General features: G+C 36.2%; 1 protein-coding gene across 2 annotated transcripts in view; it reads right to left on the minus strand.

Annotated features, from left to right (window-relative positions):
• Positions 1-18,153, minus strand: part of LOC121737377 (tyrosine-protein kinase Src42A) — a 91,528-nt gene that overhangs the window by 8,844 nt on the left and 64,531 nt on the right. For both annotated transcript variants that reach the window (XM_042129048.1, XM_042129047.1), the window contains exon 3: positions 17,828-17,991. In XM_042129048.1, coding sequence (XP_041984982.1) covers positions 17,828-17,991 — 164 coding nt within the window. The remainder of the gene's footprint in view (positions 1-17,827; positions 17,992-18,153) is intronic.

Here is an 18,153-nt window from a genome sequence, read left to right on the forward strand (position 1 = left end):
ACCTCATAGCGTTGGAGATAGTCCTAACTCCTATGCCAAGAAAAATATAAGACAGGCACACCTAACTCTTTTTAGAGCCTCAAATTAGGAGGCTCTCTAATTTGGTCATAAAAAAGTCCCAGTGGTCAGCCCTGGTACAGGGTTATGTATTCGGATCACGTCGCCAGTGGAAACCGACGTCGGACTCGTGACAACCTTGTTTTACTGTACATTGTGTATTGTCCTTATGTATTAATACCATTATTCATTGACGCTTTCAGAATGAACGTTTGCGCCATACGACTGGGCCCTAGACTGTGCATTCCTAGATTTTTAACCCCCGCCCTCATAACAAAGGTACATTAAGGGTAGTAGTTGAAAGTGTAGATTTTAAACCCCTAGGGATTAAACATAGAATATCCACTCTTCTATAATCTAGACTACAATCTGTACCGTAGCCGTACCAAAGTCTTATGGAGTTTCCGAGAGAAACAAAAATTGAACCATAAAGAGCTTTAATATGACGATAATCATTATAAAAAAAAGTAGGAGATTCAGGTACTCTATGAGCAAAGACTTGATAGCTCTTAATTAAATGACTTTAGAGAGAATAATTTGGTTTTAGTGAGTACCTGGAAAAAAAATACAAGCACCAAAAAAAAGGAAGATTTCAAAAGGTGTAATAAAAAAAATAAAGGGGCCCATTTTCAAATACATAATTTGAATCCAACAAAACAATTTTTTTTTCAATTGAACGAACGTGCGGAGAAAAGATTTTTAATTCAGGTTGAGAAATGAAGGTATTCTTCTAACACCGATGTGAGAATACTTTGTTAGCTATTACAAAACACTTACTTTATGTTACATGACTTTATAGGTGTTTTATAACTTGAGGTTATTATTATTATTATTTAATAAACATATGTGACAACAATAACAATATGACATAACAACAATGAATGCGTTCTGTGACAACAGTAAATGGTCATTCATTAGCTAGATTTTCTCTAGTGCTTAAAACGTTTGGTCTGTAATTCTATATAATTCTTAACTTCAGTATACATTGAATTATATTTAAACTTTTTCGGAAACTTTGTAGCGCCGGAATTCGTATATCGTACGGGAATCGTACATTTTGGGGTTAAAATTCTCCGTCCTATCAAGGAACACAAAAAAGGACTTTAGGCGAAAAAATTTACATGAAACGTTGCCAGAAAAGGTAGGTAGTGCCCTTGCACTTCGCTTGGCTCGTCTTGACGGGGGCACTGCCGTACCTCCAAAAAAATAAGACTGTCAGCCAGACACACATTTACATTCATTATGTTAGTTACTATGAAATCTAATTCCGACAACTTAGCCTTACTCGTTTACATAATCCGGCAAATGATCTATCGATAGAACTCTAGGAAAACCTGAAAAGTCAAGGAAAGCGGTGTAGATTGCGAAACGCGGTTGCCTTGGAAAAACCGTTAACCAACTGCACAGGGAAAACACTTAGCTCGTGTTTCTTGTAGGCGTCATATGTCACCGAGACGACTGATACACTTGGAAAACTAAGCAAGCAACTAAAAGATGCAATTTTAACGCAAACTGAAGAAACAGGAATAATGTAATAATTCCTAAATTATTAGATCAAATCTAGCTAAGGTCCAAATCATGAAGCCAGTGACAAATGAGATATAAATTGTTGAAAAGCCTTTTGGACAAGTATTGGTTTGGTATTATTCGTAATCTGATGAGGATGAGCTCTTTTAATTCCGAAAATGCACGACGTAGAGCATTTTTTAAAATTTGTCTGTTGTGTGTAACGTAAGTTTTTCATTATTTTCGCAAGCGTAGCCTCATGTAGCTACATATGCATAAAAATTAAATACTAAGTAAGTAGGTACTTCACGGAACTCGAAATTACTAGAATTAAAAAATAGAAGTGTCTATAAATAAATGATGATATCTTTTTATTATAATTCGGTATAATATTGCGACGTTGGAGAATGTGATGAGCTGATGTAACGCATTTGCATAATATGGCGGTGTCTGGCGCCACATTAACTAGTTTTCCTGCAATTTTACGGGGAAATGGCGGACAACAATAACTTTCTGGGCCACAATCATCATCACCATCATTATTTTAATGGTGTTATACTTACTAATATTATAAATTAGAATATTAGTTTATTTCTCAATCACCTCTCCACGATTTAGCTTTGTATCGATTAAGGTTTCTTAAATTTTTTGACAGGATTTTCACCAGATTTTTCGATATAAATATGTCAGATACTTAGATAAGAACCAATATAATGGCGGTTGTACACATAGCACACTCGTCGAGACACCCCGAGACATGCCGAGCGCGAGTGTGTACACCGGCCACCGGGAGCTCTCGTCCTCGTCTCGTTGGCTCTCGCGAGGAAAACCAGGATGCCTACTACGAAACCGTTTTGAGACTCAAACAATCGAACGAGAATGCCTAGTCCCAATCTAGCAACGTCATTTCTCGTTTGTTAATTTAGGACGCGGCATTCTCGGTAGATTGAGTCTCAAAACGGTTTCGTGGTACGGCCCCTGAGCAAGCATGTACGGCCCAGGATCTCGGCGAGAGCCTCTCGTCGAGTCACGAGTGTGTACTGTGTACAGCCGCCATAAGATGTTTGGGATGGGGTTATTTGTATGGGTATTGGGTGCAAATTACAATGGGTCTAGGAAACTGATATAGACAGGTCTGTAACTTCCGTGACTCAAGTATCCCCATTTAAATAATGACGTACTTAATAAATGATAAAGTTTTATGACATGAGTTTAGCCTTAATTGCCTCTTCGATTTATATTATGGATTAACTGTTATCCCAGAAACATTACAATGCTCGCACGATAAGCGAACCTTAGCACAATTTTGCAAACCAACATGTAGTAAGTACACATAATAAAATTATTATGCTATACTATAATTCATTATTATACTATGTTAATTAGCTTTAATAATAATTAAACTCAATTAATCATATGCCATTTATCGTGATTACGCCATATCATCATAACGCGGCACGTACGTAGTGTGATTCTAGTACTATTTCGCTACCTTACAAAACTAAACGTGTCGAAATACAGATTACGAAGAGAGTTTATCCGTTGAGAAATTAAACATCGAACGCATTATCAATTAAATAGACAAGAGCTTAGAAAAAAAACAAACAAAAAATTTTTGTTGCCATCACAAATAATAAGCTAAAAATATTTTGCTAAAATATTACCGACCCGATCATTCTTTTTGACATACGTGGAATCTAATTTTAGTCTAAAATACTAACCTAACCTAATCAATATATAAAGAAATAGCAGAGGACAACATAGTTTTCATATAAAACTATTTAAATATAAAAATGCAACCGGTTTTAAATAAGAAAATAATATAAAAATATTTCTTATTTGATATTATCAATCTAGTTTTACTTTTCCTTGTACATTTTAAGAATCTCAGCAATCAATTATAATGGCTAATTAATTCAGAATAGTAATAATGATGGCAGAAACAATACACCAATAATAATTATTGTATAATATTATTATACATACTTCTATCATTATCTATTATTATTTAACTTGTGAAGTATAAAATCTCTGCAAAAAAATAAAGGACGATTCTTTAAAGTTTTAAAAGGGAAGTAAAGTCCAACAAAGTAATGCTAAGTACCAGTGGCAGATTTACAAATTTGCCGCCTGTAGGCTATTCAATTTTTTTCGCCCCTATAACAGACCTTTGAAATTCAATACGTTAGTTTATTTAGTTCACAATCATATCCCAACAAAAACATTTTTTGAAAATTTTTGCTGAGACGACCACACAAGGTTTCACCCTGTGCGGTAGCGAAACGGAGATGCCATACATATTTACTGGTATGTAGAATTTGTTTAAGTTAGAGTCAGTAGAGTTAAGCCGTGTAGATTCAGAAGCTTGGATCTACATGAGATCACATATATTTTTCACAGGGTAAACCGTTAACCTAATATGTGGTCGTCTCGGAAGAAATGTTTTTGGTGGAATTTTTTATTTCTGTAAGATAAAAAAAAATGGGGCTAAATTTGCCGCCCCTCTAAATCTGCCGCCCTAGGCTCCAGCCTACTTAGCCTATTGGTAAATCCGCCACTGCTAAGTACTCCAAATCGAGCAATAACCCCCGTGTGGACCGCAACACTGACAGCTCGAAGGCTCGCTTCGAGCCGGCTCGATGGAATTAAATATGTCAAATATGTCATTTCCTTCGATTCGGAGTAAAACTATCGAGCAAAACCGTATATGAGTACTTAGCATAACAAAATAGAAGGGGATATCATCGGTCCCACACAAAAGTTCACTTGCCAATTTTGACTTTATATCATTCACATTATGATCTCTAGTTATTTATATATTGTACAGGTAATGATAACCCGCAGTTACATAAGTTATTTCATATTTGCGAACGTTTCAAAATGCTTAATGTTTTTCGACGCGCCTGCCTATGCGACGTTCTCACTTTATTATATTTGTATATCACGTCGTAGTTTCATCCTTATGTCCTCCACGTAGGAGTCTTGTCGCAGGTAAAACAACTCCGAATGGACTTGCAGCTTCTTTCACTCATAGATCAAGTCGATAATAAAATGTTGGCGCCAAACATTTGAATAAATTTGAATAATATTCTAATTTGCAATTAATTAACTAATGTTGCTTTTATTTCGTTTGTGGTATGTGTAATGTTATACAACATATTTATATTATACACATTTACAAGACATATTATACAGAAGTCTAGGGTCAAACGCACGTCGAAGTTTCGGCAAGGCCGTCGCGTCGTTTCTGCGAAATTTTGATGAGCAGTCGAGTTTCTAGAAAATCTTAAAACAAAGTTTGAGTGCCTTAAGTGCCACAAACATAATAATACTGTACTTTTTATTTTTTTACATTTTAAATCCGTCCTAGTTGTATTTTTTTTGAGTTTATAAAACAAGCTTTTCACAGCATCCAGGATGCGTCCAAAGGACTGTGATATAAGTCATAACTAGGGTTGCCATCTGTACTTTATAATAAAATATTGTACGTTATTTAAGGTAATTGTACTCTGTACTTTATATTAATAACGAGCTTTTGCCCGCGGCTTCGCTCGCGTTAAGAAGTATTACAAGATTATATACAAACTTTCATCCCCTATTTGAACCCCTTGGGGTTGGAATTGATCAAAATCCTTTCTTAGCGGATGCCTACGTCATAACATCTACCTGCATGCCAAATTTCAGCCCGATCCGTCCAGTGGTTTGGGCTGTGCGTTGATAGATCACCATGTCAATCAGTCAGTCACCTTTGAGTTTTATATATATATATATATATATATATATATATATATATATATATATATATATATATATATATATATATATATATATATATTTCCACCCCGGAGTTGATATTACGTCCTACATGGCGGTTTTTACCGATGATATTGCGTCCGACTGACTTGTTGCATCCTGTATACGGACGCAAGATTGACTATCTCTCAAATTTAGCCAGAAGTAGTGTTAAGGTTAGTACAATGGCTGGGTGAAATATTGGCATGGACGTTGTTTTGTCACCGGAGTGCTTTTCGGCGTATTTCTTAGTTCCGCTATTTGGCGCGCGAATTTTGGAGGTCGCTACTGTGCGCCGTATATCGGTGGCGTATATTCGATACTTTGTTTATGTATAACACGCCGATAATGTGGATTCCTGTATATAATAAAGTTTTTATCAATTCTAATGTGTGATTTAATTACGTCCCACAAAACGACATCGTCCCAGAGGAAACGCGGGGGTGACAGAGGCGAGGGGGCGGAGTCCGCACGCGACATGCAAGGGCATGTTTTTGTTTATATTTTTTGCCGGCCAGCGCGGACGTAATGACGCTTGTGGTATAAATATTGTGTAGTGGGGCGAATATTTGAGAGAGACTAAATTCATGTCTTCAAAGTTGGGTTCACAACGCCTTCGTAAATTTGATGTAACATTACACATTTCAATGTCTAATTAACTTACAAAAATGCTGCTAAAACTATTTGAAAGTAGAGTTATTATTTCAAAAGTTATTATAAAAAAAAGTACCACATTATGAAATTTTTGCGTGTCGTTTCGATACTGCCGCTCACAATTTATTATTTATAAAAAAAATGAGCTAGAAAGGATTAAAAATTTAATGTTAATTTGAAGATAAAGAAGAGAAGAATCCGATACCAACAAATAACACATCAACTTACATTAAATAACTAAAAATTATATTTTTAAAATGTTCATAAAATTCGCGTCATTGTCCTGCGCATTGTTTGTTTTGAATGCCTTGCCGATATACTCAACGTGACGGGTTGAAACCTATTTTGCGATAAAATCTGCTGGCTCACTTTATTTGATCGCAGTGTTTTGGTGTGGATAGAGGTCTTCGTTTTATGCTCTCTCTCTCTCTTTGAAATACGTTCTACAAAAATTTCCAAATAAGACGTCATTTACATTTCTCGATGTGTGCCAACATTTGTCTGTTTTTCACTACTTTTTTTATACCAAGTTATAAAGGCCCGCAACATTTCTAAGTTCTTAATAATTTTCTTTATATCAATACTTAATTATAAACGAATTTAGTGAATTCCTCATTTTCCTGAACGTCTTTTTCCTGAATAGCCCTAAAAACATAATGACGATCATTCAGAATAATGATCAAATCTGTAACTGTATTTCAGGAAAACAGGAACAAATATATCGAATCGATGCAATGTCGATATTGCAATTAGGTAGTTATTTGACACATTTTCGAAAAATAGTAGTAGAATAGTAAGAAAAGTAGTAAAAATGTTATCTACACTTCAATATTATAAAGCAGGAGAGGTTGTTTGTTTGTTTGAACGCGTTAATCTCAGGAACTACTAGTCCGATTTGAAAAATTCTTTCAGTGTTAGATAGCCCATTTATCGAGGAAGGCTATAAGCAATATTTTATCACGCTAAGAATAATAGGAGCGAAGATATAGAAGAATAGAGGAAAATGTGGAAAAAACGGAGGGAAATTATTTGAAAGGGCTTATTTGAACGCGCTTATCTCAGGAACTACTGGTCCGATTTGAAAAATTCTTTCAGTGTTAGATTGTCGTGTCAATGGTTGTCGTGATTGATGTAGATCGTTTTTTTTTTAAAAGTGATTTTAAAAACTATTTTAAAGACAAAATAAAATGGCCTTGGCCGTCGACCCATTTTGTAATACAAAAAAAATGTTTTAATTGTGGTGCAACGACCAAGAATAATATCAATATTATTACAAATCATTTTGTTCTACCTATGAAACGAAAGAACATAAAATCGCTATATAAATCTTCATTTTTCTGGTGCAGCATATTTATTTACAAATAAATATGCAATTTACGATCATTATCCTGACGTCCAGTGTCCTGTTTGTTGTTGAACTGTTTATATACTTACCTGTCTAAAAGTATTTTGGATCGATTGTATTAACTACTATGTCCCTACCTACATACCTACGTATATGATTTTCTTTGATAAGTACTTACCTATTGTATATTTTAAACAAAAGCCCATCAGTGACTGAGTTTAGACTGCGAATTGGGTTGGGACTAATGTATTTTTAAATATCTATACTTACTAATATTGTAGAGACGAAATATTTAATCGTTTGCTTATTACTATTTAACTTACGAGTTACGAGACCGAACCAATTTAAATAATTCTTTCGCTATTAGAAAGCCACGGTAATGAGAAAATAGCCCAAACAAGTGCATCGAAACTCAACGTCAAGTGGTTACCGGGTCATGGGCTAGGCTGTACACTGTACAGTGTTCTGAGATTTTTTTAAAATCTTGACTTGGTGACTTTCTTCATTCATAAATCGACACCCTTGACAAGATTTATAGTAACTGTGATGGCATACTTATAATAATAATAATGTACTTTTATTCAGCTCGATAACATAAAAACCTTAATCTAGACAATTACAACATGCAAATTATTTTATTTTCAATGGTTTTTTATATTAGAATGTTAAGATCGCAACCGGCAGCTTAGCTAGGTTACAGTATAACCTGTGTTAAAGCCACCGGACCCTTTCCCAACTACTGATCGCATATCGCTGATTTTACATTTCAGGCAATTAAAATTAGATTACAAATTAAATCAATGTTTAAAATTAATCAAACTTGATACAATAAACGGGGGCGGTGGTTACTCGCGTCCGTAGGAATTACCTTTTACTACCCTACACCCCCCGGGTGGTGCTAAACGAGTAACAACGCCGAGTCTCAGGCGGCGGATATGATAACCTGACTCCTAGGCAGTAGTGGCCTTGAGGACTAAATACCCTCAAAAAGTCTAGCGCGGAAAGCAACGGGAAACTACCGCGACTATAATCCCAAGAAAACCACCATGATTAAGAACGCCACCAGAGATAATATGATGTCATGCGACCCGACTAACGCTCGGCGCCAGCTTAGTTCCGGGCCGACTGGTGTAAAATTGGCTACCGACTGCAGGTCAGTTAACCAGCAGGCTGCTTGCAGAAACTCTGCTACTGTTGGAAACATAACATCTTACTCTAGCAAGCTAACACCCAAGGGAAGGGCAATAACAATAGGAACCTGGAATGTCCGTGGACTTTTAAGGCCAGGAAAAACCGAAGTTGTTGAAGCGGAGATGGAGCGCTATAATCTGGCTATACTAGGATTGAGTGAGACCCATGTCAAAGATAACGGATACCACATCACACCTGAAGGAAATATGGTAATCTACTCTGACAGGCAAGACAATAGTTTTAGTGGTGTGGGCTTCATAGTTGCTAGCTGGCTACGAGACAAGGTATTGGGGTATAATACCATCAACAATAGAATTATATCCTTAAAAATTTCAGCCCATCCACACCCAATTAACTTTGTACAGGTCTATGCGCCGACCACTGTAGCCACCGAAGAAGAGATGGAGGAATTTTACCACGAGCTAGAATTAACCTGCAAAGCGTTACCAAAGAAGGAATGTACTATCATCCTGGGAGACTTTAATGCTAAGATAGGGCACACTGATAATGATCAACACCTAAGGAATGTTATTGGGGAATACGGCTTAGGAGCCCGCAACAGTCGAGGTGAGATGTTGTTAGAGTTTTGCATTGAAAAAGGACTATTCGTAACTAACACGGCATATAAACAACATCCAAGACGCTTATGGACATGGCGATCGCCAACAGGTCATAAAAATCAGATTGACTTCATATTAATCAGCAGCAGATGGAAGTCGTGCATAACTCTCTCAAAGACTTTTCCGGGTGCAGATTGTGGCAGCGACCATCAGCTGTTAATAGCTCAATACAGAGTCCGCCTCAAAGTAGTTTCAAAGCCTCCACCATCCAAAAATATTCTTCTAACACAAGAAGCGAAAGCTTTTGAGGACACACTACAAACTTGACTGGACAGTGAAACGTATTGCCCATTTGACTCAGCCAATACATCATGGAATCAGCTTAAGGCCGCATTAGAAGAGACAACTAGAACAATCACAAATGGACGGAAAGTAAAACACCCTAGATCTGAGTGGATGACCACTTGGGAGGCAATCGCACAAAGAAAGGCTCTAAAGACTGGAGGAATTCGTTCAAAGGAAGAACAACAGCGATATTCTGAACTTGACTCACTAGTACAGCGTCTCTGTAGACATGACAAGAATGCATATATCAATTCCATATGTAGAGATATACAAACACACTCTGATATCCTACATCCAAGAGACATGTTCCAAAAGGTGAAAATTCTCACACGGGAACGAAAATCAAAATCTTGGAACATAGAAGATGAAAAGGGTAACCTGATTTTAGACAAGAAACAAGCGATGACAAGATGGAGGAACTACTGCCAAGACCTGTACAAATATGACGCTGATGAACCTGACACTAGATTAGATTTTACAGATAAAGAACCCGACATCGTTCTCCATGAAGTAGAAGCAGCTATAAATAAGCTCAAAACAAAAGCTTGCGGTGGAGATGGTATACAGGCACAAGTGCTTAAGAGCTTGGGTAAGTCTGGAATCAGAGTAATGCATTCAATATGTCTTAAAGTATGGAGAACAGGACAGTGGCCAGACGATTGGACAGAATCTCTCGTGATACCACTACATAAGAAAGGGTGGACTAAAAAGTGTGGAAATTATCGGACCATCTCACTAATTTCACACGCCAGTAAGATTCTTCTCCATGTTATAAACAACAGATTGGCACACTATATAACTAGACAGATATCCAAAGAGCAGGCGGGATTCGTAAAGGGCAGGGGTACCCGAGAACAAATCCTAAACATCCGTCAGCTGATAGAAAAGAGCAGAGAATTCAATGTCCCAATAGTACTCTGTTTTGTGGATTACGCTAAGGCCTTTGACTGCATCGTCTGGTCCAAAATGCTGGAGGTGATGAGAGAGTTGGGCGTCCCCGATCATCTCATATTTTTGGTACAAAACCTCTATCTGGAAGGTCGATCAAGGGTGCGATTAGACAATGATCTGTCAGAGCCGTTTGCTACAGAGCGTGGTGTCAGACAGGGTTGCATCCTCTCTCCACAGCTGTTCAACCTCGTAGGCGAATATATAATGCGTCGAGTGTTGGAAGATTGGGAGGATGGTATTAAAATTAACGGATACCTTCTCAACAACCTAAGGTTCGCTGACGACACCACGCTTATAAGTACTTGCGAAGTGAAACTTGCTGAACTTCTAGCGCGGCTCGAAAAGATTAGTCGAGACTTTGGCCTCCAAATCAATCGCAATAAAACCAAACTGATGTACGTCGATAAGCTGAACCAAATACAAAAGACATCCTTACTACAAGATCTCCAACCCGTAGAGGAGTTTGTCTACCTGGGATCGTTGATTAGCAACAATGGTAACTGCGAGAGGCTCAGTCCGACGGGCTCAGATGGCTAAATCTGCGGTTGGGCGCTTAGAAAAGATATGGAAGAATAAGAACATCTATCGTAGCACAAAAATAACACTAATGCGTTCCCTAATCTTTTCAATATTTTTATATGCCTCCGAGACATGGACACTAAAAGCACGTACTCGAGCTAAGATTGACGCTTTTGAAATGTGGTGCTGGCGTAAAATGCTCGGCATCCCTTGGACCGCACACCGGACCAACACGTCTATACTTCAGCAACTCAAAATTACCACCCGCCTGTCCACGCTTTGTCTACAACGATCACTTGCCTTTTTTGGCCACATAGCCCGCCGGGAGCCTAATAATCTTGAGAGTCTCATACTAGCTGGGCCATTAGAGGGGAAAAGAGGCAGAGGCAGAGTGGCTACACGATGGACAGACGCGATTGTCAAGGCTGCTGACTGCACGTTCCAGGAGGCATTTCATCAGGTCAAAAATAGAGACAAGTGGAGAGCCCTATCCCAAAAAGCAAATTTTGGTGGTCACGTCCCTCAGCCATGAGGATACGACTAGGAAGAAGAAGATACAATAAACAATACAAAAAACGATCGAAACGATCTACATCAATCACGACAACCATGATGGACTATGACTGTCACAGCACAGAACGCAACGTCGCGTCGTGTTTGTTTACGCGCGCGCGTTAACCTACTACTTACGAAAAAAATTATTATTATTGTGAACTTGTATTATAATCAAATACCGTCCTCTTTTTGTACAAAACAAATGAACAGAAATAATAGGTACTATTATAGATAATAACCATAATTTAAATTTACAAACAAAGTATATATATTGTTGTGTAATTTTTGTGTAGTTGTGTAAATTTTTGAGATTTTGGACTGATTTATCTTATTTTTGATAGGTGCGTTAATAATTTTTTAAGCGTTTTTATTTTTCTTTTCGACGCCTAAAGGGCCTTTTTTGAGACTTTGTACTGATAGGTATGTCTGATATGTGATTCTTCAGGTTAATATTTTTCTAATCATTTTTGTTTTATTTTTTTAACGCCTAAACGGCTAATAACGAATTTCAATTTGTTAAATTTTATCAACTTGTCACGTGGGCAGAGCTACGATTGAAAACTAGTATTGCTTACATACACAAGTTAATTATAGTCAATGTCACAGTAAATTAGCCTCTCAACTGGTCGTTCTTAAAATTGTTAATTTCTTAAATTACTTTTATGTTCCTATTTCGGTGTATTTGATTTGTCCGACACTTTGATTATTATGACTATGGGTTTATTATTGCACCTACTTTATTTTAAACAATAAAACTTAAAAATACCTACTACCGGAACAATTGTTTTATTTTGTGTTCATACTTAAGTTCAGAAGAAACACGCTCACATAATTATCATATCTATCATAATTATCCTTAATATTTTTTAGTTAGCCTAGCGGACTTACCTAATTATAATTTAAAATTTAATTAATCTATGTAATATAGGGATAACTTGTTTTTAATGTCTGTTATGTACTCCAAGTTATAGAAATAAGTATTTCATTTTAATCGACTTCATAAAGAGGGATGATTCTCTATTCATACATACATATCGTCACTCCTGTCCCTCATTGGGGTAGACAGAGACCACATCACGCAATGAATTTATTGGGATCTATTATATAGATACCTATGTATGTATCGATCATATAAGGTTAGGAGGAAGCAACAAACTCAACAGTTTATGGCGTACATACAAAAATAATATACGGTACCGATATAATCTCAAATATAGTAAGGAGTCATTTAATTAGTAGAATGCATGGAATTAATATAGTACAATATACGGTATCAATATATCCATACATTTAAATGGATGTAGGAAAAACGATTAAATGCATGGAACGAATACAAAAATATACAATGTGTCACATGATTTCCATCGAGAACGGAAGCAAAAAACCAGCGAGAATTATTTCAAATTGAATATCTAATTTTCGTACGTAAACAAAATTTCTCGTCGACAATAGAATTCACATGACAGCAATGTAACTATATTCGCACGAATAACAATTAAAAAGTCATTGGAAATGGTAGACGCCATAGGGTTCGACTTTGAAAAGACGCAACAAGTCTTCGGCGATTTAAATATATATACAGTGTGTAACAAAAATAAGTGATAATACTTTAGGGTGTGTACGTGTCCTTGTAGAGAGTTCACTGTGAAAGTAGCAGCTCTGAAAGACGAAATTTTTTTTTCACTTTTGTATGGGCAATAGCCCGAGCGTCACGAGTTTCCCCATACAAAAGTGAAAAAAATTTTTGGTATTTCAGCGCTGTTACTTTCACAGTGAACTCGCTACAAGGAACACGTACACACCCTAAAGTATTATCACTTATTTTTGTTACACCCTGTATATATATATATATATATATATATATATATATATATATATAAAGTAAAGAAGATAGATAAAGTAGGTACGCGATAATACTTTATTTCCTATAATTTGATTTCTGTTGAAGTCGTAAGTATTTTTCGTTAAACGAAATTTATCGATCAAATATAATACTAAAGAAAAATAAATTGTACTTTATTTTTATACTGTGTATTACTTTTTTTTTTTTACTTAGAGTAATCAATGTACTTTAAATGCAAAAATAAAAGGTGGCAACCATAGTTGTGTAGGCAAATATCAAATCCCGGTATGTCCACCATAAGCGAAACTTGGCAAATGAGAGAAAGATGTTTTTTTTAACTTTATTCTCGGCATTTTTCTTTTTAACTTTTGACACAGACATCTTCTTTGCTCTTTCAGGATTCACCATACTAATTTGTATATACTGCGTTGTTCCATTTTTCCCACAAAATTCTATTGAATTTTGTGAGAAAAATGATTTTAAACAATTTTATTAAATCGACAAGAGTTCAGTTTCGAGTATGGGTGTGACTTGCCGGGTTTGATATTCACCTACACAGTTATAACCGTCCACATACAATCCGTACATGACAAAGACGTGACTTTGACCTCATCCCAGAATCATGTTCATAATATTATTATTATATGTTTAAATTTTATTTAATAAGGGTCAAAGGTAGGTCAATGGGCGACCATGCCACAAGTTCACAATGGACTATGGACATCGGAAGTGAGGTAACATCGAACTTGATCCCTTCGGCCAGTTTCTCTCTCGGTAACTGGTTATTAATTTATGTAAGCCAAATTGTATCGGAATATGGGTGACCTTAAACCAGTGAAAGTGTTTTCTTTTATCGACTAGGTGACATGCAAAATAAAAAGTGAAAACTTTGTATTTTTTGCAAGTGTCGGGGATCATGATTTATTTACATTTTGCTGGCGACGCACAACTTTTGGATTGTTCGGCGAAACTAGACGGGACAATCTGCGCATGAGAACAATATTATCAAGTACTAGCGACCCGCCCCGGCGTCGCACGGGTATAAAATATATAGCCACTGAAAAAATGATTAAAATCGATAGCCTATGATCCTTCACGTGGTCTACTTCTTATCTGTGCCAAGTAACATAAAAATTGCTCCAGTAGTTCGCGAGATACGCCCTTTCAAATAATTTCCCCCGTTTTTTCCTACATTCTCCTATTAGTCTTAGCGTGATAAAATATACCCTATAGCCTTCCTCGATAAATGGGCTATCTAACACTGAAATAATCATCAAAATCCGTTGCGTAGTTTTAAAGATTAAAAGGAACAAAGGGACATGAGGGAAAAAAGCGACTTTGTTTTATAATATGTATAGATGATCTATGGATCACAAGCAGTATATCGTGATCTACCAATAACGTCCATAGTAATCATTTAACTACCAATGTCTCCGTCACCAAAGGGACTTGAAAATCGAAGCGCATACGTACTCATTCCATTTTCGCGATAACTGTTGATTTTTTTATTGTTTTTTTTTTTACTTTCAAGGCGTTTTTCAGGCATTGAACTGGCCTCTGTACGACGTTCAAAATTAAGAACCTTGTAACATTAACTTGCTTATTAAGTATCTTTTACAAAATATAAATTAGGTAATTATGATTTTTTTTTAACATTAATCATTCGCCCAAATCGTTTTCAAAATGATAAGACAATGTACAGGTGCCTTACTCCCGAAACTGATATCGATTTCGATTTTAGATTTCAACGGTTTTTTGACACTTTAGACATCTAAAAAATGTCAAAAAACCGTTGAAATCGAAAATCGAAATCGATATCAGTTTCGGGAGTAAGGCACCAGATTTGCTTTTGTTTAGTCTTGTTTGCTCAAGTTGTTACCTACTACTAATATATATTCTGTGCTCAAGTTAAGAAATAATCTTTGAGTTCAACAACTGAAGCATTTGCTGTGTTATATCCAGCATCAAGATTTCCTTTTGGCCATCAAGAAGTAATCGAAGACCTCGAAAAGTCATCGAATCAACACTGGTATACCCAGTTACGAAAATTTTTGTTGTTGCACAACAAACAAAATTCAAAATTCGAACAACAATATTTCACGGCTTTGAACAACAAAAACAAAGGGAAAGGATACTTCCGATTCTTTCAAATTAATTCAAGGTTGAGTGTCAAAATTGTAATTTTACGCGGTAAATTATTTTGTTTTTATGTGCAGCTGAAAGAATACAAGGCATGACTTTGTGAAGTAAAATCTTGAAGGCTTATTTTCCTACCTAAATCTATATATATATAAAACTCAAAGGTGACTGACTGACATGGTGATCTATCAACGCACAGCCCAAACCACTGGACGGATCGGGCTGAAATTTGGCATGCAGGTAGATGTTATGACGTAGGCATCGCTAAGAAAGGATTTTGATAAATTCCAACCCTAAAGGATTAAAATAGGGGATGAAAGTTTGTATGTAATAATACTTATTAACGCGAGCGAAGCCGCGGGCAAAAGCTCGTTAATCGATTTTTCGAAACTGGTCGTGTATTTAACAATTTTGTAATAAATATATTAAAATAAAGTATTCCACTTTATTTTAATATATTTATTACAAAATTGTGTATAATTATTTAAAGTGCAAGGAAAGTGTATAATTATTTAAAGCTCGTTAAATATTAAAAAAAATTGACGTGAATTTTAAGGCCACCGAACGGATAAAAATTATTTTTTAATCTGTCGTTACTTCTCTTCTTCCCCTTCTCATCCTTATACCGACTCTAGTAGATAATTTATGATTGTTATATTTTTAAAGTTACCTTTGTGATGAAATCAATAAAAAAACAAATTAAAATGATCTAAGCCTTTTGCACTCTCTTTTGCTAAGTATTCAATTGCGGTTTTGCTCGATAGTATTACTCCAAATCGAGTAATAATTACTGTGTGGACCGCAAAACTCTCAGCTCGAAGGCTCGCATCGAGCCGCTCGACCGCTCGCATCGAGCCGGCTCGATGGAATTAAATATATCGATTTAGAATAAAACTATCGAGCAATGCTGAATGTGTGGACGAAAGCCCGAGCCGCGGGTTTTGCTCGACGTTATTGCTCGATCGAGCAAAACCGTATGTGAGTACTTAGCGTTTAACAGATATTTGATTCGAAGTTTGAAGATATAAGTAAATGCTTTGACATTGGCAGTAACTATGTAATAATAAAGCGAGGATCAATTATAATCCATTATTATAATACTTAGTTGTCTACAGTGTACATAATTTGTACGTAATTGTCAATTCTTTTGTACAAACAAGTAGACGACTCGAAATAAGCTGTGTCATAAAAGATTATCTATTTGAGAGCTACAAACGTCTAGAAATTAGCTGTGTCATATTATAACATTATAACTGCATTGGAAATAATTATTAACACCTGTTATGCGTCATCTAATAAAATTACGCAATTTTTCCAATAATAAATCAATTAAGAGAGCAGTAAAGATTATTAAATCATTTATCAGAAATGTCTTTATCCTACCTACTAGAAAACGCTACATTTATTTAATGAATTATTACATAATTTAATACAGTTTAATAATTTAAACGTTACCTATGCTTACTGGAATATTGTTATTGTGTCATCACTAATCACACCAAAGGAAACATAATTTAGAGCCACAAAATTATTATAACCAATAATTAAATTTATTCGTCGAAAACACGACTCATAAATAATTGATCCTTTAAAAATAAAGTCATCTTCAATTTCCTCAACCCAAGTTAAGCCGCGCTCACACTGGAGTCTGGACTAGTTACATTCCTCGCAAGGAATTCGTTACATAAGCGAGTCATATACGACCTTTACATCGTACAGTTATAAGTGGCACAAACACACTATAGCTTCAACTTATTTTTAGCTTCGAAGATTATGTAAAGCTAAAAATAGCTTACCAATATGACGATAAAAAGTTATTTATAAAACTTGTTCCACGATGAACGGACGTATTATATAAACCTTATTTATAACTTATAAGACGCTTAAACGACTATAATTTGCGAACTCTAAGGAAAATAGAAGTTAAATTGTGACGTTTAATAATCTGAAAGCGCTTTTTATTAAATTTCCGAACTGCAGATTTTACTTTTCCTGCTGCAGAGAAATTATAGTAAGTAATTCAAAAAATATATGCATTTCATTCGCATTTGGTTTTAAGTCATTGGTATTAAGCAGGAAATTATCCATTAATTAGTAATTGATTACGCGTTATACACCAACCAATAAAACACGACATATTTTATGATTTAATGAATAAACTTCTATCAAAACCACAGAAATCAGGCATCAGCTTTTTACGCCGTGCGTCAAAAACCCTGCTCGCTTCAACCTTGACCCTCAAAGAAATACGTTGCTGAAGGAACACACTTCTGCCAAAAAACTCAACAACCGGACATAAGCCAGTCTATTTATCATTGCTGCCCTGCTGTACCCGTACAAGACCCCCATAGCCGTTCCAACCTCACTAACCTGCACGCAGGGCTTGCTCAGCGAAACGCAGAGGCCGTCGGCGTCCTTGCTGTAGTGCTCCACCAGCTCTTGAAGAGTGCGGAAGGTGGTGCGGCGCGCGATGAAGAACCCACCCTCGTCGAGTTGCCGGATGCGGTAGTGTTTCACCGTGTCTCCGTCGCGGACTGGAATGGAGATGGTCAGTTTAGTTGATGCTGACGAATGGCCCGGCCCGACAAATGAAAACGGTCAGTTTTAAACAGGAAGGTAAGCTACGTGTTCGCCGTCGCGGACTGAAATGAGGTGGTCAGTTTAGTTGATACTGACAAATGTGCCGACTCGACATA

Source organism: Aricia agestis, chromosome 20, assembly GCF_905147365.1.
Source record: "Aricia agestis chromosome 20, ilAriAges1.1, whole genome shotgun sequence".
NCBI classification, from domain to species: Eukaryota; Metazoa; Arthropoda; class Insecta; order Lepidoptera; family Lycaenidae; genus Aricia; species Aricia agestis.